Source organism: Anolis sagrei, chromosome 5 (assembly GCF_037176765.1).
Source record: "Anolis sagrei isolate rAnoSag1 chromosome 5, rAnoSag1.mat, whole genome shotgun sequence".
Lineage (NCBI taxonomy): Eukaryota > Metazoa > Chordata > Lepidosauria > Squamata > Dactyloidae > Anolis > Anolis sagrei.
This window is the reverse complement of record NC_090025.1, coordinates 30,441,073-30,462,861: the sequence shown is the minus strand read 5'-3', so window position 1 is coordinate 30,462,861 and position 21,789 is coordinate 30,441,073. Positions and strand designations below refer to the sequence as shown.

Sequence of the window (21,789 nt, the reverse complement as noted above, 5' to 3'; positions counted from 1 at the left end):
TGCAGATAGGCAGGCAGGTAGGTAGAAAAATAGGTAGGAGCCTGCCTGGCAGTAGGTAGGAGAGAAGCTACCCTTGACCTTGGCAGGGAGAGGCTGCTGCCCGGGGTTGTTTGTGCGGGCAAGAGGTGGGCGGATCAGGGCCAAGCGGGAAAGACAGACGAGCGGATTAGACAGAGGAGGAGGAGGAGAGGAAGGAGGGGAAGGAGGAGGGATTTGGCACGGACTCGGACCGAAATAAAAGGAAGATGCGCCCGTCCAGAGCGGACACCGACCCAGAGCCCAAAGGTTGCCGAGGAGAGTCAGCCAGAAGCGCAAAGCGATGGAGAGATACAGCAAGGCAGAGACCCTGGAGCTGCGGAGGAAGCATATCGGGTGAAGCTCCTGGGGCAAAACTGGGGGATTTGGGGCGGGGAGAGGCATAGCCAAGGGGGATGGGAATGGAAGGGCAATGCCAAGCCCCTCTGAGACCCCAGGAGAAAGCTCTCCATAGACACACTTCCTCTTTTTACGCACTGGCGCTCTCTGTCTCCAGTCTCCCCAAAGGATGGGCGCATCTCCCCTTCATTAACTGCCTTGGCTCAAGGAGACACTACATTAACTGCCATGGTTCAATGCTATCGAATCTTGGGAGTTGTAGTTTGGAGCTAAAAACCTGGCAAAACTGTAAGTCCCATGATTCTCATGACATTTAGACATATCAGTTAAAGTTGTGTTGAATTGCATTCATTCTACAGTTTAGACAGGCGTGGGCAAACTTTGGCCCTCCAGGTGTTTTGGACTACAACTCCCATAATTCCTAACAGCCGGTAGGCTGTTAGGAATTGTGGGAGTTGAAGTCCAAAACACCTGGAGGGCCAAAGTTTGCCCATGCTTGGTCTAGATCAGTGTTTCTCAACCTTCCTGATGCCACGATCCCTTAATACAATTCTTTATGTTGTGCTGACCCCCAACCATAATATTATTTTAGTTGCGACTTCATAACTGTCATTTTGCTACTGTAATGAATTGTAATGTAAATATCGGACATGCAGGATATATTTTCATTCACTGGACTAAATTTGACACAAATACCCGATATGCCCAAATTTGAAAGCTGGGGTTGTGGGTAGAATTGGTTTTGTCATTTGGGAGTTGTAGTTGCTGGGATTTATAGTTCACCTACAATCAAAGAGCATTCTGAACTCCGCTAACGTTGGAATTGAACCAAACTTGGCACACAGAACACAGAACATGACTAACAGAAAATACTGTTGGGTTTGGTGGGCATTGACCTTGAGTTTTGGAGTTGTAGTTCACCTACATCCAGAGAGCACTGTGAACTCAAACAGTGATGGATCTGGACCAAACTTGGCATAAATACTCAATATGCCCGAATGGGAACACTTGTGGAGTTTGGGGAAAATAGACCTTGACATTTGGGAGTTGTAGTTGCTGTTATTTATCAAAGAGCATTTTGAACCCCACCAATGATAGAATTGGGCCACACTCCCCATACAGAACCCCCCATGACCAACAGAAAATACTGTGTTTTCTGATTATCTTTGGTGACCCCTTTGGCACCCCCTCACGACCCCCCCCCCCCCCCCCGGGGTCCTAGATGCATCCTTTGTCTCTTTTATAACTATCTTTGGGACATCAATCCTGGCATGAAATCCCCTTAAATTAAACTGGAGCCAGTGCCAGAAATTGAAGAAGTACATCAAGATTGATATGTTGACATTGTGTACAGGAGCTTTGATGGAAAAAAACAGTTTATGAGAAAAGCAAGAGGCTCACTATTATTATCTCGTATTATTAGTTATACCTTGCTTCCCAAAACACGACACTGTTAAAGTACTATTATTCCATTTCAATTGTCATTGCAACATGTCCTTCAACTCTGGGGTTTAAAGTTTAGAGAGGCTCAAAAACTCTCTGCCTGAGGATTCCCAGTGCCCCTTCTTAAACTACACATCTTACGATTCCATATAATGTTGTTATGACAGATAAAGTGGAATAATATTGCCATAAGAGTATAGTGTAATAAGGTGGGAAAACAATCAACCAGTTAAGCACATTGCTCCCGACTTTTTCTTTTCCAAAATGTCTGTGGTCTTGACTCCCAGCTGTAGACTTTTCTCAAGCCATATCTTTAAAAAGATATATAGGGGGGAAGGAATAATGGAATCCAAATGGAATCCTAAGCAAGCTTCTAGCAGAGATTTTTTTATCCTTTGTTTTGTGATTTGTTCCATTTCCCCCTTGTATGGCTTCTCCAATATGTTATCTTCAGAACTATGAGACATTTTATATGGGTGTACAGTGGGTTAAACTCTTGAGTTGCCGAACTTACTGACCAAAAGATTGGTGGTTCAGATCCGGGGAGCAGACTGAGCTCCCGCTGTTAGCCCCAACTTTTGCAAATATGAGTATAGGTACCACTCCGGTGGGAAGGTAACGGCGCTCCATGCAGTCATGCTGGCCACATGACTTTGGGGGTATCTACAGACAACATTGGCTCTTTGGCTTAGCAATGTAGATGAGCACCACCACCCCAGTCGGATACAACTAGACTTAATGTCAGACACTACTAGACTTAACCTTTACCTTTACTTACTCTGTATTTTGCAATGTATAACTTTGGACAATCACAAATATAAGCTATTTTTCCAGAACAAAAAATCATGAAGACGTGATCCACCATTAAGAAGTTTTACATTTTATTAATTTCAGTTGGATATCTGAGTGTAACTTGGCATTCTTCTGCTGGAATCCATACACTATGCAGTCTCTTTATTTGGGGGTTTTCTGCAGCTCATTAGGGCTTATGGTGCAACTTGTGCATTTTAACTTAGAGGTAAACCCCACTAAACGCTTATGCTTGATTAGGTTTGTGCAGATTTGGCAACTTTAGAAAATGTGAAGGATTCATATCCTTGTTTGGAAAGCACCTTCATTTTTAAAAACCTTGCATTTTATTCTCCCTTTTTTTCTAAATGGTCTTATTATTATTTAAGAGAAGTTAAATTTTATTTTGAACCCCACTCCTTTAAAATTTTATCTTGATTGAAAACAAAAGGAGCCCCCATTGGCATAGTTGGTTAAACCCTTGAGCCAGCAGGACTGAAGACTGACAGTTAGGAGGTTTGAATCCAGGGAGAATGCGGATGAGCTCCCTTTGTCAGCGGGGACATGAGAGAAGCCTCCCACAAGGATGGTAAAACATCAAAACGTCTGGATGATCCCTGGGCAACATCATTGCAGACGGTCAATCACACACTAGAAGTGACTTGCATTTACAACCTCCCCCTTTATTTACCTTGCTGCTGTTGTTGTTGTTGTTGTTGTTGTTGTTGTTGTTAATACTGGCAAGAATCACTCTTATGATAAATTATTGTTATCTTATTAATATTTTTTCCATAAAACTGATTCTCCATAACACAGATATATATATACCTGTCTATCCAAACAGCCATCCTTGCTATTGTAGGCCAGGTTTCAATGCCCTTAAGTCAACCCCTGTAAAAATAGTCTGATTAACAACTTGAAAGGTAGAGCACAAGAAACCTGGCCAAGTTTAGCCGATGCACGGAGATTCCTATCCTGTGAGTGGCTAATGTTAGAGTCCATGGTCTACATGTCAGCATGTGAGATTGTATAACACTCACCGATCCCTCTACTCATAGTCCTTGCATAACTGGAGTTATGTAAAACTGAGCCTGTGTTTCTGCTTGTCTAAAGGGGAGAAAAGTTCTGTGTAAACTCTTTGAGAGTATGTTGATTCCCCTGGTTGTTATTGCAGCCCTTATTGAGCTGGCTTGGCTCTAGCCGGTTTCAAAGTAGATGCGGGAACAAACTAAAAATATCAGAGGCCAGGGCTTTTGGAGTGCTTTGTTTTATAAAACTGAATGTTTAAAACACTCAGGAACAAAGCTCTGCAAAAATCTGTTATTGCTTCTGTGTTTAATGAACACAGCTGGGTACATGTACAATTTGTAATTTTCCCTTTGTACATAGCATTAGCTTATCTGTTGTGGAAAAAAACTCTCTCATAAAATAATAATAATAATAATAATAATAATAATAATAATAATAATAATCTTTATTTCTATACCGCCTTATCTCCCTGAGGGGATTCAGGGTGGTTTACAACAGAAAATTGGCAAACATTCAATGCTGGCATAACATAACAAACAAATCAAATCATAAGCAATCTTAAAAACTGTGGCATAGACACAGAGAACTGGGAAGCCCTGGCCCTTGAGCGCTCTAACTGGAGGTCAGCTCTAACTGGAGATCAGCCAGTGGTGCTGCAGAATTCGAAGAGGCATGAATGGAGGGTGAAAGGGAGAAATGTGCCAAAAGAAAGGTGTGTCAAGCCAATCCTGGAATTTGATGTCATCACTCCAGGAAAACATGCATATCAAGAATAGGGCTCCACAGCCACCTATGAACCCGCCGCGACGACACTACACTTAGAGGACCATCATCCTCAGGCTACGAGGGATCATCTCACTACTTGAATTGTTCTGAGGAAGGAAGTTGAAGCAGAACTCTTTTTTTCTGAGTGACTAAGCCCTTGATACATTTTTTAAGTCAATCAATGGGTTACATGAACATCCTGTTAAGGTACAGTCTGGATGCGAGCCCTTTCTCTCGGATAGTTCCTGTTCCCAGTTCTTGATCTCAGGCCAAGTGTCCCAAGATCTAGAAGGCTGATACGCCCATTTAGGTACATTGTGATACACTGGGGCCAGAATCTTCTTGCTGTACTTAGTGTTTCCAGGTTTTCAAAACAGCAAAAAGGCACAGTGTAAATGTATGACATTCAGTTTTGAAGAAAGTAAAGCATTGGAGATAGCAGGCTTTGGAAGTCTTCAAATCTTCAAAACAATAAGTCTTAATGAATATGATTGGGTTTATTTTCACTTACTGCATGTCCTCAATTTTTCCCAATATAAAAAAGGGTAAAGGTTTCTCCTGACATTAAGTCCAGTCATGTCTGACTCTGGGAGGTGGTGCTCATCTCCATTTCTAAGCCGAAGAGCCAGTGTTGTCCGTAGACACCTCCAAGGTGATGTGGCCAGCATGACTGCATGGAGCACCATTACCTTCCCACAGAAGCAGTACCTCTTAATCTACTCACGTTTACATGTTTTTGAATGGCTAGATTGGCAGAAGCTGGGACTAACAGCTAGAGCTCACCCTGATCCCTGGATTCAAACCGCCAACCTTTTGGACAGCAATTTCAGCAGCTCAGCAGTTTAACCCACTGTACACCCATATAAATGTCTCATATTTCTGAAGATAACATTTTGGAGAAACCATACAAAGGGGAAATGGAACAAATCACAAATAGAACAAATGATAAAAAATCTCCCTAACCCTTTCCCTATATAAACATCTCTAAACCTGTGGTGCATCTTAGAATCATAGGCGTATTTTATGTATTTTTGTCATTTGTGGTGGTACTGAAATTAGGGTGCATCTGTCTTACAATCAATTGCGTCTTACAATTGAAGAAATATGGGTAGTTTTGTTGTGCTGCTGGTGGAGTCTCACCATGGCAACTCTTGAGGAATCTTGAATAATTGGCATTCATACATGCATACAAGAGGCCATTCCAGAAATACACTTAACTAAAATGCCATGATTTTATCCTTTTCAGGCCCTCATGCAAGGTGTTCTTTGCTAAGGATCCCATCAAGATTGTACAGGCTCAAGGGCAGTATATGTTTGATGAGAATGGAGAAAAATACTTGGACTGCATCAATAATGTAGCACATGGTAAGAACCGTAGCTTAATATGTGTGATCCCTTTATTATGTTTTTATCGGATATTTTTTGTGTTGAGGGCCACCTTATCTTTATATCCAAGAAAGGTGGGCTATAAATCAAATAACTTGTGTAATTAAATAGCTGGCAATCTTTTGAAAGATCACACATGTTCCAGATTTGGATTGGGGTGGGATGTTCACAGATTCTTCTTATTACATCCATTGGCTCAGACTCTGATTTACTTACTTGGTCCTATTTAGTTGGGCACTGCCATCCAGATGTGATCAAAGCTGCAGTGAAACAGATGGAACTTCTCAATACCAATTCCCGTTTCCTCCATGACAATCTGGTCCAATATGCCCAACGCCTCACAGCTACACTTCCAGAACAGCTATCTGTTTGCTATTTTGTAAACTCTGGGTATGTTTGAAAGACTTTTCCTTGTCATTATCTTTTAGAAACATCTGTAAATTCCATTTCTTATTTTAACAACTTTAATATCACACTACTGATATAGTGCTAAATTCCACTTTCACTGTTAATGCAACATCCTATGGAATCCTGGAATTTGCAGTTTAGGGAGAGACATTTATAATTCTCAGCCAGAGAATTCTTAGGCCTTACTAAACTATAAACCCTAGAAGTCCACAACATGTTGCCATGGCAATTAAAGTGGCATTATAGCACTGTAAAAGTGTCATGTGTTAAGGCCCTAAGACCTTGTGAAGTTTGACAGTTGTTCATGTGTTAACATTCTCTTGCAGATCCGAAGCAAATGATCTTGCTTTACGTCTAGCTCACCAATACAGCGGTCATCAAGATGTGATTACCCTTGATCAGTAAGTATCTTGAAGGAAGACAAGAAATATATGTGCTTGTAATGGAAATTGAACATAGCTCACATTTTCCCTTTTGTGTAAAGAAAAAGTTCTCGCAAAAGGGGAAAAAATCCACCCTGAGTTTCTTTTGGGAGATAGAGCGGAATATAAATAAAGTTATTATTATTATTATTATTATTATTATTATTATTATTATTTCCTAATTGTCTGATAGGAGACTCCAGCACATGGGATCAGTTTGTATTTATCTTTCATTTCAGTGCTTATCATGGCCACGTTACTTCCTTGATTGACATCAGCCCATATAAATTTAATCAGTTGGGGAAAGATGGCAAAAAGGAATTTGTCCATGTGGTGAGTATTATATTTTCAACACATAAAGACATATGTGTGACCCTATCGTATTCCTGTGTGCATTCTCGGTCCAATAATGATAGCAGTAAGATCGATGTAGTGCTTCAAAACCATTTATAGAAACAGCATTTGGAGAAGTTAGTTTTTAAATACATTATCTAGGAAAATTCTGGGATGTCTCACAGCACTTTTGCTATCACATCTGCCAGTACTCATGCTGGCTGCAGGATTCTGGATGTTGTAGACCAAAAAAGGTAACTTTCCCAGACTGTGTATAGAATACACAGTTATGTAAACATTATATTGGTTGGAATAATACCTTCTGATCAGGGTCTCTTCCAGCTTAGCCAAATGTATTCTAGAATCATAGAATCATAGTTGGAAGAGTCCTCACGGGCCATCCAATCCAACCCCTTGCCAAGAAGCAGGAAAGTTGCATTCAAAGCACCCCTGACAGATGGCCAGCCATTCTCTGTTTAAAAGCCTCCAAAGAAGGAGCCTCCGTCATACTCCGGGGCAGAGAGTTCCACTGCTGAACAGCTCTCATAGTTAGGAAGTTCTTCTAGTCATTTTTCTTCTTGTTGTTGCTCATGGTGCCTTCAAGTCATTTCCACCTTGACCCTAAAGCAGACAACAATAACACGTCTCAACCAGAAACCACCTATCAGTAAATATATTTAATAGTTGCAATGTAACATTCCGTACCATATTTGTTTCATGGTACTTTAACATCATGATTTTTAATCTATTTTTGTCTCCATTTGCTTACATCTGGTTTGAATTTTATTTCTTTCAATATTGTTGTGAGCTTCCTTCAGTTCCTGTTCTGAGAAAAACACATAATATAAGCCAAATAACAAAATAAATATTTGGTAGTATTTCCAGCTTCTTACTAAGAACAGATCTTAGTTGACCTTTTGTCTTTCATGACTTCTGTACTATTTGTCCAAGTACAAATAATACACAATTTCTTGAAAACCACAGGCAGTAAGAAATGGGAAGAAAGAGGGAGTATGTGAATTTGATCCTGAGTTAATTTAGATGAAATCAATTCGAAGCTTAGATGCACCTAATTTAAATCCCATTCATTTTAGTTGGTTCATTTAGCATGTTGATGTCTTGAACATCCAACCCATTACATTTTGAGAATTATATTAACCTACTATTGAAAATGTCAAAACAGCAGATGTTATATAGAGAATCGGTGTGGTGTAGTCATCTGAGCATTTGACTATGACAGGGTTCAATTTTGCCTGCTCGACCATGGAACCCACTGGGTGGCTTTGGCGAGTCACATAGTCTTGGCACCAAAAAAACTCATGATAGGTCTGCTATAAGTTGAAAATGACTTGATGGCACAAACCAGCAGCAGCAGTAACAACAACATTTTATATAAAGCTTTCTGTATCTACAAACCTGAAAGATAGGTAATTATTCTGTTTCTTTTGGAAGATAATAGCCTGGAAGATTGCAATTACAAATGACCATTACAAAATTGTTAAAACTGTTGTATTACTTTTTAGGCGCCTTCTCCAGATATATACAGAGGAAAGTACAGAGAAGACCACCCAGATCCAGCAAGTGCTTATGCTGATGATGTCAGAAAAATTATTGAAGAAGCTGAGAAGAATGGTCGAAAGGTATGTAAAGAGTAGAGAAAATCAAGATGTGTTTAAATTTATCTACCCCGCCCTCCCAACCTTGAAAAATGCTTATCCTGATTAGATGGCCTCCACTGCAATTTTATTTACTTGAAATGCATTTCATTTCTATGGGATTCCTGGATTTTAAGGTGCTTCCTTGTCCTTCACTCTTAATTCACCACTCTTACAACCACTGGCACAAATATCATGTAGAAATCAATTAGAAAAGACTCCAGACCTCCCATTTCCTATTTGATCTCAGGAGTTACTCAGCAAAAAATAATTCCAAATTTGTTCTCCATTCACACATCAAAGTCCTGTTGACATCCATGAGGGATGTAGAGAGCTTTCACAAGAATGCATGAAACTATTTACGATAGCAAAAGCTTCTCTGTCACCTAAAAACATGGCAATATGTGCACCATTGATACATCTTTATAATAACAAAAAGATCTAAGTATTCTCAGAAGGCAGTATACCAAGCTTTTGAGAATTCCTCTTCATATTCTTCCAACACAAAGTAAACTTACCAAAAAAATTATACAAGGGATACAGTGGTGCACTACCATCTGAGAGAGATAAAATTAAATTCCAGTTTACTTCTGCATGTGCTGTTTATTTTGATGTTTTTATCATCCTTGTGGGAGGCTTCTCTCATGTCCCTGCATGAGGAGCTGGAGCTGATAAAGGGAACTCATCCGCCTCTCCCAGGATTTGAACCTGCAACCTGTCAGTCTTCAGTCCTGCCGAAACAGGAGTTTAACCCACTACGCCACCGGGAGCTCCTTGATATCCATAGGGATTCTGGAACCAAACCCCAATGGAAGCAGAGGGCCCACAGTATCAGAAAGTACCTGATATTTCCATCTGGAAACAGGAAATGGTTTCTAAAAGCAAAATAAATAAATAATGGATATAGAAAACTGTAGATATAATTTTAGTCTAATTTATATTTTGATAGTGGAGAAATTCAGCACTTTAAAAATGGTAAGGAAAATGAATGGGAGCAAAAGGATGCAGTGATTAAGAAATTTAAATTCTAGAAACAAAAAAGAAAGTCTAAATATGCCATATTTAAAAGCAAGCAAGAAACTTAAAGTACAAAATAGCCATCAATTGTCTTAGATGAGCTTTTAAAAACAAAAGTATTAAGGAAAAGGAAGTGAAGAGGAATCTGAAACTATTGTGCACAATTATGATGAAGATGATTGAATTGTCTTGATGTTGCTAATAAACATTCTTCTCAAGATGTCAAATTTTAGAAAATGTACAACAATGAACAAACTAAAGCATAGAACACAGAATATTAACTAAGAACTAGCTATGAATTAAATGTACAAACACTTAAAAATACAGCTCCCATGGATGGTCAATTTTTTAAAAAATGGACTCTTATTTGTCTATTTTGCCAAAACTTCTTTTTAGCCACCTTAAAATCCAAAGGATTCTACCACCTGTCTTGAATTTTCTACTGAGATTTGCAAAAGAAACTAACGGATAGTTTTCATTTTCTTCTCCTTTGTTTTTCTCCCCCCTCTCGCATATCTTCATAGGTTTTGGTGTCGTAGACCTTGTGCCAGGACACGTTGATAAAAGTTTCACAACTATGGGGAACCTTCTACTGCCTGCCTGTAGCGTACCTCTTCGAATATAGTGTACACTTCTTTACACGTTACTGCCTCACCTTCTTTCCAGGAAGACTGCGTTGCCCTGCTCGCTTGGACCCTGCATATGCTGAGGGAGGGTTGTACAAAAATATAAAAAAAATATTATGGGAGTCAGTCATTTAAATAGCAGATTTGGGCTGATCATCCCAAGAGATTTGGGGAAAATGAAAAGCATAAGTCTGAAAGAGAGGAAAATGTAAGCTTAATGTTTCAGTCTTATCTGAGCTGCAGATCGTGATTCATAACAATATTGATGTTTTGTTTTTCATTCCTAGCAACTGGAATTATTTCAGCTCTAGGCTCTTTCTTTTGTCAAGTGCCTTGTCTTGATATGTTATTTGCTTAAGTGAGCTTCTTGAGCAGGGGTGCCCAAACAATCTATGCATACCTTGATATTTTAGGTTAGTTCATTTGCAATTTCAACACCTAAAGGTGATGAAATGAACCAGTACATAATGCTGATACAATGAGTCCTGCCAATTATACAACTGTTATGGGAATAATCAGTAAAAATAAACAATGCATCAAAAGAATGAACATTGAAGTTCATTGTACAACCTGAAAGTAGATATTTATTTGGTATACTCCTGCTAAAGTACAATGAGTACTTTGAATAACCAAATCCAGTCCTTTTTGAACTTGGGATCATATCATTGGCTTTATGCTGAAAATGATTTTTGGTAAGAAATATACTGATTTCTTACACTAGCATTGCAGAATTGGGCATCCCTGGCACTTTATTTTGTGCTTGCTATTGCTGCTCATAGTTGTTCAAGAGACAAATTAGTTCCCACACCATTTGCTCATTTGTTTCACGTGTTTTATAGGGTTCGTGCCTGTAATTATTGCCTTTTTTTTGGAAAAGAATAGGTAGAGGAGCTTTCTTCTTATGACATCTTCTTTTACATAGATCGCTGCCTTTATTGCTGAGTCCATGCAGAGTTGCGGAGGCCAAGTAATTCCACCTGCAGGCTATTTCCAGAAAGTGGCAGAGTATGTACTGTGATTGGAATTGGTTAAATGTAGTGGGTTACTTAATACAGCAAGGTGCAGAAAGAGATGATGAGGCACAGAAAGAGTAAAAAAAACCCCTTGCTGATCTTACTTCTTTGGGAATAGCTGCTTGTAGCTTGATCTTTGTACAACTCAGGGCCTTTCACATATTATTGGATTGTTCCATTATCCCTAACCATCATTTAATTGATTAGACTGATGGAAGTTGCAGTCTAACAACATGCACAATGCCACTAGTTGCCAACTTTACATTATAAATTATTAATATTAATTTTTCATACATTTAAAAATAAGTATTACAGAACAAGCGAGTAATTTTTCCCAGAATGGAGCTTAGCAAGTAATTACATTCAGCAAGTAAATATCATGGAAAGATATCTGTGGATCTGAAGCAGTTCAAATATACTTATTGCATAGTACCTTAGAACAGTTGCACATATTAAAAAAGATGTCCATATGACATATTTGGATGTTTACCCCATTATTGTTTTGTGTGTGTGTGTTTTAAAAAAACCCTAACCAGCTGAAAACTAGCAAGTTGGGAAGAAAATCAGGCTAGAGCCTTATTATTTGCGGTATTAGTCCATTGTAGATAGGAGGTGTTTTAAATAAGAAGGCATTCAAACCTGGGCCTTCTATTTCTATTCTGAAATACAAGGATTAAACTACATTTTTTTTCTAAAGATATGTTTATATTAAAAATAGTCAGCACTCCAAGATTAAAGTGATGAATAGTAATCATTCCTACTGCAGTCCTATACATGTCAACACAGAAATAATTTAGTGGGACTTAATACTTAAGATACAACTTATAATGCAACAAGTCATAATGTAAGCATGACACTTTCAAAGATCATTTTATTTAGCCATTTGGTTGTTGATAGTGAACAAGACTATCCAGTGTGTCAAACCCATCCTATCCCATTACCTCCCTCTGGTCCCAGAATAAAATCCCACATTATCTGCTTTGAACTGGAATATATGGCGGTGTGGACTAAGACAGTTCAAAGCAGATGTTGTGGATTAGCTGCCTTGATATTCTGGGTTATATGGCTGTGTGGAAGGGCCCTCTGTGTCTGCTGATCCACACAGATAAATCTCTCTCTGACCTGCTGAAGCACTCGAGTCAGTTGTATCTTGTCATGTTACAGATAACATATGACATGATAAAACTTTGTTGTCTTTGTTTATTTTGTGGATCATGCAACATCCATTGTTTTGCTAGAAAGGGATGTACTGAAACCAATTCTGTAGAGTTGTGTAAGATGGAGAGACATCTGGAATGTTCCTCTTCTTTAATTTGCAGAGCTGTCCATAAAGCAGGTGGTGTTTTCATAGCTGACGAAGTCCAAGTTGGATTTGGACGAGTTGGAAAATGTTTCTGGGGATTCCAGCTACAAGGTGAAGACTTTGTGCCTGACATTGTCACTATGGGAAAGCCAATTGGAAATGGCCATCCAATGTCTTGTGTAGTTACAACAAGAGAGATTGCTGAAGCCTTTGGAGCCTCTGGATTGGAGTACTTTAATACTGTGAGTATTTCCTTTAATACTACAATATAGAGATTCGAATTCAGGCTAAATTACATTGATAATAATCAGTTGATCTGTACATATTAAAATTGTCATAAGAAATTTCAGGTAACCTAGTAGCAAGTCAAGAATTTTTTCCAACTGTGACAGTTCAGACATTCAGCAAGAATGGAAATGGCTGGTCTGATATAACCATTCACCTGGCACATATAGGTATATGCATTTTGGACAGAGGTATAAATATTACATTCCTTTGAGGATATCTGTAAACATTGCAGATATACCAGACACACAAGCTGGCTGAGACGGATAACTTGAATCTTCACTCACAATTTCATAGCAAATGTTAACAGTATCACACAATTCTTTGAAGTTTGTTCATGTGTTGGGTGATCAAGTGACATTCTCAATATTGTGTATTGAATAGAATTATACATTTTCTATTGATCAAGTCAATAGAAAATGTATAATTCTATTCAATACACAATATTGAGAAGGGTGGATCAACAGTCATTCATAGAGTAGAAGTCACTAAAATTAATAGGATTTAAGATAGTAATTACTGTCTTAGGTTCAATGGATTCTATCAGGTTTGCTATGAGACTGACATATTATGAGACAGGACTGAGTAGAAAAGTATTTTGAAAGACTGATAGGAAAAGAGGAAGACTGTGTTACAGATAGATAGACACAATCAAGGAAGCCACTGCCCTGGGTCTCAAAACATTGAGCACAGCTGTTGATGGTTTGAAGATATCTCATTCATAAGGTCACATAAGGCAAAAGCAAAACAAAGGCTGATTACATCTGACTCCATTAACTGTCTTGTTTGTGGTTTATATATCAAAAGGACCATGGGAAATAGCATAAGTGAACAATAGAGTGGTCACAGAGGTTCTGAAGTTAGGATCATCAAAAAGAACATAGATGTGCATGTGTTTAATACACATCATATATACATATATGCACACATAGTTGCTACAGTTTAATCAAAAATATAATGTGTTTCGCTAGAGTGGGGAAGATAGCTCCCAGGTGACCTTTGTACTTGTTCAGTCTGCTATCCAAGTATTAGCTCCTAATAGGAAACAAGTGTCATAGTCGTATTGGTCTTTATCCTTAACAGATTTGCACTATTCAGGTTTTCAAACAAATGACTTCAGATAGAGAACTGTCTTCTATAAAGTAAAACCAATGGCCACTCTGCTCAAGTACTAACTTCTGTCTTGCTCACAATATTCACGAAACTTTGAAGAAGACTGAAGCAACAGTAACTTTCCCCTATTCTTGCTCTTAGTTTGGTGGCAATCCAGTATCCTGTGCAATTGGCCTAGCTGTCTTGGATGTAATAGAGAAAGAAGATCTCCAAGGAAATGCCACACGTGTTGGGAACTATCTCAATCAACTGCTGAAGGAACAAAAACAAAAACATCAATTGGTGGGAGATGTCAGGTAGGATTAACTGTGAAAGAATATATTTGCATTATGCCCAGATCCAGAATAGTATATAGTGGGATTCCACATAGGAAGATAACTACCTCCACCACTTCCTCTTAGCATCTATTGCCTGTGATGATCGCCACACTCCACCTAATGGTGATGCTGCCTCTGTCATCATATCATCTCTTAGCAAGTGGCTCAGATAAGGACTGTTATACCTCTATAAACAGGGAGAACATGGCAGGGGGAGGCTGACGAGGGTGAAGAGGCAGGGCCACCACACATGTACTTCTCTTCCTATATGATATTAATCATGTAGCATCAAGAATGCACAGACAAGGCTATTGGAAGTTCCTTTAGGAGGAGAAGCAGAAGCTATTCTCATTTTATTTGATATCTAGTTTTGTGTCTGGAGGAGGGCTTTCATTGTTATGCCTGTCTCTTAGAAGACCTATTTCTTTGCTGTGCACAGCCCCCAAACCAGCCTGCTGCCTCATTTAGTGGTTGTTATTATTCTACTGACAGCACTGAAGTAAGATTCGACTCTCAATCCAGTTAACTTTTGTACATGGAAATAGGGCAGTGTGTGTCACTGCGTTGCCTTTGAAAATACTCAGTCAACATGCAGTATTGAGCTTGTCCCGATGCTCTTTATACAACAGTGTGGATTGATTGCTGAACTGCTGGTGTCCCCTGATGTCCACTCTTCTCTTTCTTTGTATTTTAGAGGTGTTGGCTTGTTTGTTGGTGTAGATCTTGTGAAGGATCGACAAAAAAGAACACCTGCAACTGCAGAAGCCCAGCATATAATCTACAAGTAAGTATCTTGAAGTGATTATGATAGATATTCCATTCATTGGTTAAGAGTTAATAGACTTTAAAGTTGGACATATCTGGACTGAAAGTGCTGACACCAATAGTAAACCTGGGCCTGAGTAATTTAAGAGGTTCCCATAGCTCATCACTGGGTTCATTTTTTTGTCTAATTGTTGTAACAGAGTTATTTCTGCCATTCGCAGACTAAGATGGACATAGATTTTAGATGACAAAAGCCTTGAAAATTGAAATATGTGACCACAATAACCACAATGTGAACTATGGCTTTTTATTTTAGAGAGAGGGTTTATACCTCAATTTTATTTATTTTCTATATTTATACCCCACCCTTCTCACCCCCGGGGGTGGGGGGGCGCTCAGGGCAGCCTCACAAACACCATACAGTGTCATCATAATAACACAATCAACAATACATTAAATATTAAAGATATTAAAACAATAATTAAAGCAATTGATTAACACATGCCTACTAAAAGCAGAGTCTAAAATCCAGTCCGGGTCAAATCATTGCCATAAGTGTTCAAAACTTCTTTTATTTGCTGCTCACTAATAACTTGATCAGCCTTGTATTAATCTCCCACCATCTATGAAAGGCTTGATACCTTCATATGAAGTTCACATATGTTGCTTTAAACATTCTGATCATATTTGTTGCATGACCCTCCAGCAAAGGTCAAAATGGGTTTCGGAGCCTAATTTGAGTGATTTATAGAACTAAGAGTTGGTATATCATCTCAATTGTAACCATGAAATAACTTGCATCTTATTGCTTTTATTCAAAATTACCTGTGTTTTCCCTTCTGAACAGGCTAAAAGAACAGAAAATTCTTCTGAGTGCAGATGGTCCTTACAGAAACATATTGAAGTTCAAGCCACCCATGTGTTTCAGTATGGAAGATGCAAAGTCTGTGGTCATTCAAATTGATAAGCTTCTCACTGGTAAGCATTCCTGCTGGATCCCAAGCCATGTCTACCTGCTGGCTTACAAAGCTCACCTTTAATTTTGTCCTATCACAGATAAGTTAGAGAGGAGTTGGACAAAATACAGTAGCCAAAGTCTTGTTTTGTGTCTCGGCACATTCAAAACTATCGGTAGGACAAAAAAAAAGTAAAAGTAGGACAAAACAAGAGAGTTTATCACTGTTGAGGTCAACTAGGGAGATTTTCAGAGACATCTTCTAGTGGCTCTTTAGTAGAGATAGTTATGAAAAGTCATGAATTTAAGTGAATCATTAACTTTGTCATCAATCCTTATTATGTATTTCAAAAACTCAAATCTAATTAAAAAAAACATTTTCTCGGAGTTTAAGATCATCTGGGCCCTGCTCTCGGTCCCTCCTCTTTCACTGGCTCGATTGGCAGGGACAAGAGACAGGGCCTTCTCATTGGTGGCTCCTCAGCTGTGGAATTCCCTCTACAGGGATATTAGATCAGACCCCTCCCTCCTGACCTTCCATAAGAGAGTGAACACGTGGCTATGTGACCAAGCCTTTGGAGTAATTGTGCAATAGATAGATATGGAATGATGTGCAATGACTATTGGAACGGCCCGGATTACGTGATTAATTGTGAAGATTTTGTCTTAAATGTTTTAAATTGTTTTAATGTATTTTATAATTCTATTTAAATGTTTATTTTAATTGTACATTGTTTTATGGCATCAAATAGTTGCCTGTGTGTAAGCTGCCTTGAGTCCCCTCCAGGGTGGAGATAGGTGGGGTAGAAATGTTGTAAATAAAATAAAATAAAATAAAATAAAATAAAATAAAATAAAATAAATTCTATCTTTTCCTAGATTTAGAAGAAGCAACTATACACAAACCTAGAACTGGATTACCTACAAGTACGCAATGCAAGCGAAAAGTAAGTTGTCAAATCTGGAGAGCACATTGCTTTAAATCACATCAAATTTAGGGATAAGAAGAGAACTTCCAGCATGCAGTGAAGATATTGCCTAATGCTTCATTAAACTGTTAGTACTTAACTAGCACAATTTCAAAGGTTAAATGCAAGAACCAGTCCTCAGTAGTCAATAATCATATAAACTGCAATGATAAACAGGACAGGTACTTTGTAGCCAGAATGTGAAACCAGGCCATTACTGCTCCCTTAGACTACCCTCCTGGCACTACCAAAATCCCATCCATTCTTTGGCAAACATGGTACACTTGGCAGCAATTCAGTATTTATCATTGTAATATTCTGCTTGTTACTGCATGTTCTGATGGAGTCTAAGTAATGAGGGGGTGAGGATGAAGAGTTATGTGAGTGATTTCCCATGTGACCTTTCTTTGTGAGATGTTATGCAGCTAGTGAGGAACAGAGGAGCTGGCAACAAAGAGGGGAGGCATAACATTGGCAGGAGTGGGACAAGAAGGAGGCAAGAGGAAGCACACTGAAAACATGAGCTGCACTCAGACTAGTTGGATTTTATAAACAACAAAATTCTCTGCCTTTTCAGCCTTCCTCTATTTTGCTGCCATTGGCAGAAAGAAACAAAAACAGTGTTGATCATGGGTGTTGTGGAAGGAATGGATTTGTCATGCCAGGCTGGCTGCTCCAAACAGCAGCACAGGAGATGCACTAGAGTGGGTTGGGTTGGGTTGACCTGTGTGGAGAAATTAGAGATGGAAGGAGTCTTCCTCTGCAAGGCTGAGATGAAATGAACTGTGATATTTAAAGCAGTTGTTAGGGTGAAAGGGAGATGGGGAAGAAATAGATATTGAGTGTGTGGCTATGGTTATGGGCCATGACTACGAAACATGGATTGTCTACAGACATCACATGAAACTCCTGGAACGATTCCATCAGCCTCTGAAAAATCCTGCAAATCTCTTGGGAAGACAGGTGGACAAATGCCAGCATACTGGAAGAAGCAAATACCACCAGCATTGAAGTGATGGCCCTCCGCCATCAACTCCGCTGGACCGACCACATTGTCCGAATGCCTGACCACCGTTTCCCAAAGCAGTTTCTCTACTATGAACTCAAGAACAGAAAACAGAATGTTGGAGGAAAGGAAAATAAATTTAAAGATGGGCTCAAAGCCAACCTTAAAAACTCTGACATAAACACTGAGAACTGGGAAGCCCTGGCCCTTGAGTGCTCCAGCTGGAGGTCAGCTGTGACCAGCAGTGCTGTAGAATTTGAAGAGGCACGAATGGAGTGTGAAAGAGAGAAACATGCCAAGAGGAAAGCGTGTCAAGTCAAATCTGACTGGGATTGCCTTCCACCTGGAAATCAATGCCCTCACTACAGATTAAGAATAGGGCTCCACAGTCACCTACGTACCCACCGCCAATACACTGATATTGGAAGACAATCCTACTCGGACAATGAGGGATCGTCTAACTAAGTAAGTAGGTATGTGTGTCCAGCTCACAAGGCTACTATGTGTTCTATTACACTGCAACTGTATTGGTGTAGCCCACTTATTTCCCTTTATTTTTGGGTAGTACAGTACTTACTTACTTACTTTTACTTAGGCGATCCCTCGTTGGCCAAATAGGATAGTCTTCCAGGAGGTAGTACAGTAACATGCTAGTAATAAGTTATCCAGATACTTTCCAGTTCCTTTTTGAACCTCAGTAACAAGTAGCCTGCTAAGTAATCTCAATAGTGAGGGATGTGGTTAGATACTTTAAAAAATCTTTCCAAGCTTTCATATAACAAAGCACAGAAATATGTGCTTTCAAAATGCACATGGATTTTAAGGGTTTTCCATCAAAACATACTGATATATGGTTTGCCATTGCTTTTCTCTGTATGTAGTTAACATAACATACTAATTGAACCCACTGAAATAGGTTAAGCTTATAGACCATAAATCAGCAAACTTTGGCCGTCCAGATGTTTTGGACTTCAACTCCCACAATTCCTAACAGTAGGGCTAGGCGGTTTCGTTCGTTAATTTCGTAATTTGTTAATAATTCGTATTTAAAGTAGCTTACGATCCGATATTGAACCATTCAGGAGCAACTAAAAATCGAAACGAATTTTTAAAATTTATTTCGTATTGTTTCGTAATTGTTTCAAAATAGTTTCGAAATCGTTTCGTTACTATTTCATTATTATTTCCGTATGTCTGGTGCAAGTTTTATAGCTGTTGTTTGTTTTATCAGTGATAAAAAAATAAATTATCACACCAACAGTCAACAACAGAGGGAGAGGGAAGCTTCAGAAGTTCCCCCTGTCTCATTTGGAGGGTTTTTTAGCGTATTGCGCAATTGCGCCCGCCATTAACAAATCGATTCGTTATTGTTTCGAAATTGTTTCGTAATTTCCAAAATTTCGTAAATATCAACTTTTTTAAAGAAAAATTTCAGAATACTTTTAAAAAACGAAACGCAAAAATCCCCTAAAAACGAATCGAGTTTAGAAACAAATTTTTCTGTGGTTGCCCAGCCCTACCTAACAGCCTACTGTGGGAGTTGAAGTCCAAAACACCTGGAGGGCCAAAGTTTGCCCATGCCTGTTATAGAGAGACAAATCCAAGGTTAACTAATATGTTTTATTGTTGAATGGAGAAGTAAACTTGGAGTTCTCAAATTCCAACCCAACTCAGTCCTGTCTTGGTGTTAAGTCTAGTCCTCTATAGTAGACTGACCTCATGTATAAATGCTGATGGCAACTTATCTGTCAAACTGTGTGTTCATTTTAGGTGCCTGCTGAAGAGAGTTCAAACTCAGAATGTATCACTGAAAACATCAGCCACATGAACAGGAATGCCTGCAGACAAGAAAATGTTTTTTCCACCGAAAGCCAAACAGTCTCTTGCAAAAGAATCAGGACATAAATTAAAGACTTACAAAAAGAAAAAGAAAAAAAGAACAATAGCGTATGTTTGGGTGTTGTTTAAAAACGAATGGATGTATCCGACTGCTGTACATGAGATTAGCTTGGTTATACTGTCTGAGGGAGAAATAAATGTTCATTTGCTTGCAAGTGACACATGAACTATATCCTAGCATAAAACTAGCATAGTTGCCTTTGTTTAAAACATAGGATTTGACTGAACCGTCTTCTTCTATTTGAGATTTTAGTGTTCATTGTCAAGATATTAATAATATTCCATGTTTTAATGGATTATGTACTACACTGTGTAGCATTCTGGTGGGGCCATTCATGTCAGTGCTGATATTTTACAAAATGTACAATTAGCATTTTATTTCTAGAAAGCCCACATCAGCTATTTTAATAAGGGAGAGGAATAAAACTAGCCTAAACGCCTTTGACTTGTTGAAGAGATTTCATTTTCTTGTTCTCTACGGCATACATGCCACCTGTTTACTAATGAGCTCTCCCCCTCCAGCCTCAGATATGTGCAGGGAAGTGATCTAGTTGTTTTTATATTCCATGTTGAAGATGTTAATATTGACTGTATTGTTTGACTGAATTGTATTGCGGCTTTTTTTTTCCATGTCAAGAGGGACTTGAGAAACTGCAAGTCGCTTCTGGTGTGAGAGAATTAGCTATCTGCAAGGACGTTGCCCAGAGGCTGCCCAGATGTTTTTTTTGTTCTACCATCCTTGTGGGAGGCTTCTCTCATGTCCCCTCATGGGGAGCTGGAGCTGACAGAGGGAACTCATCCGCACTCTTCCCAGATTCAAACTCTTGGCCTGTTAGTCTTCAGTCCTGCCAGCACAAGGGTTTAACCCATTGCACCACGGGGGGCTCCATATTATGGCTGAAAATCTGAAAGTACAATCGTTTAGATACATCAGCTCAAATACAATTGATGACAGATGTGAGTGTGACCTAGGGTTATGTGCACATATATCTTTTTAATTTTGCAACGTAAGGAGGTATCCAATGCCCCTTTGCATGGTGTTCTCTCTGCAAGCCTGATTCAAAGGGGAAGTATTCTGCCTGGGGGAGAACATAACATCCAGCTGCAACCAAGAGAGAAGACAAGACAAAACAATGCCTTCCTAGAGTTTCACCGTACTCACTGGATGTCCCAGAGCACAACAGCTACTTTTTTCCCCCTCTCAGCTTCTAGGTGTTGCCAAATTCTTCCTGGGCACCCTGCACCCTCCTCAGGCACTAAATGGCTTTTGGGACACAGGTTGCCACTAGAAAGATGGTGCAGCATGGGCAGTGAAGCACACTCACGCAGAGCAAAGGGTTATGCTGGGTCTATGTAGATGCAAGATCTTGACATATGTCTTCTAATTCCATATATCAGTTGTGTTGTTAATGTTATCAGCATTCTTTATGAACTCTTGATAGAAAGCTCATTTGCTCTATATCAGCCACGCCCATTGTTTATTCCAAAGAATAAAGCTATTTTGACCCGAGACTATGTGTTTTGAAACAAATAATTTTCCATCAGTATATAACTATTACTGCTTTGTAAGGTTTTTCAAGTTGATCTTTACCCTTGTTTTCACATCTCAAACTGGTCTTAGCTATAAATTAACATGAATAATGTATAGCGGTATCACTTTCTTGGAGAAGATGAGTAAGAGTCCAGAGGCCACTTTTGCCAGCACTTGTTGCTGTGCCTCATCAGCATTTTTGAATTATGCATAGTTACTAGTGAGCAGTCGAGCAAGATTGTTTGGGCTGACTCCACATTACCCATAGAAGATAATCCTAGATATGTAACTTGTTGACGGTTCTGCTTGTTTTTTTAAGTGTGTTATCTGTACAACATTTTAGATATATATCTAAACATATCGGTTTCATAAAGAACTCCTCACTC

At 39.0% G+C, this 21,789-nt stretch overlaps 1 protein-coding gene across 1 annotated transcript; it reads left to right on the top strand.

Annotated features, from left to right (window-relative positions):
- The first annotated feature begins 220 nt into the window (after positions 1-220).
- Positions 221-21,382, top strand: ETNPPL (ethanolamine-phosphate phospho-lyase). Its single transcript, XM_060779108.2, has 13 exons — positions 221-372; positions 5,648-5,766; positions 6,018-6,177; positions 6,522-6,596; positions 6,857-6,950; positions 8,474-8,590; positions 11,171-11,253; positions 12,581-12,806; positions 14,104-14,258; positions 14,974-15,063; positions 15,892-16,022; positions 16,879-16,946; positions 19,744-21,382. Exons 1-13 carry the CDS (start codon positions 320-322, stop codon positions 19,876-19,878), a joined length of 1,506 nt encoding a protein of 501 aa, XP_060635091.2. The 5' UTR covers positions 221-319; the 3' UTR covers positions 19,879-21,382.
- Positions 21,383-21,789: the final 407 nt, after the last annotated feature.

Excerpts from the sequence above, each read along its gene's own strand:
- ETNPPL (XM_060779108.2), top strand. The coding sequence starts at position 320 with ATGGAGAGATACAGCAAGGCAGAGACCCTGGAGCTGCGGAGGAAGCAT. Across the intron at positions 12,807-14,103 it reads GATTGGAGTACTTTAATACT|TTTGGTGGCAATCCAGTATC; the intron begins GTGAGTATTTCC and ends TCTTGCTCTTAG. Across the intron at positions 14,259-14,973 it reads CAATTGGTGGGAGATGTCAG|AGGTGTTGGCTTGTTTGTTG; the intron begins GTAGGATTAACT and ends TTTGTATTTTAG.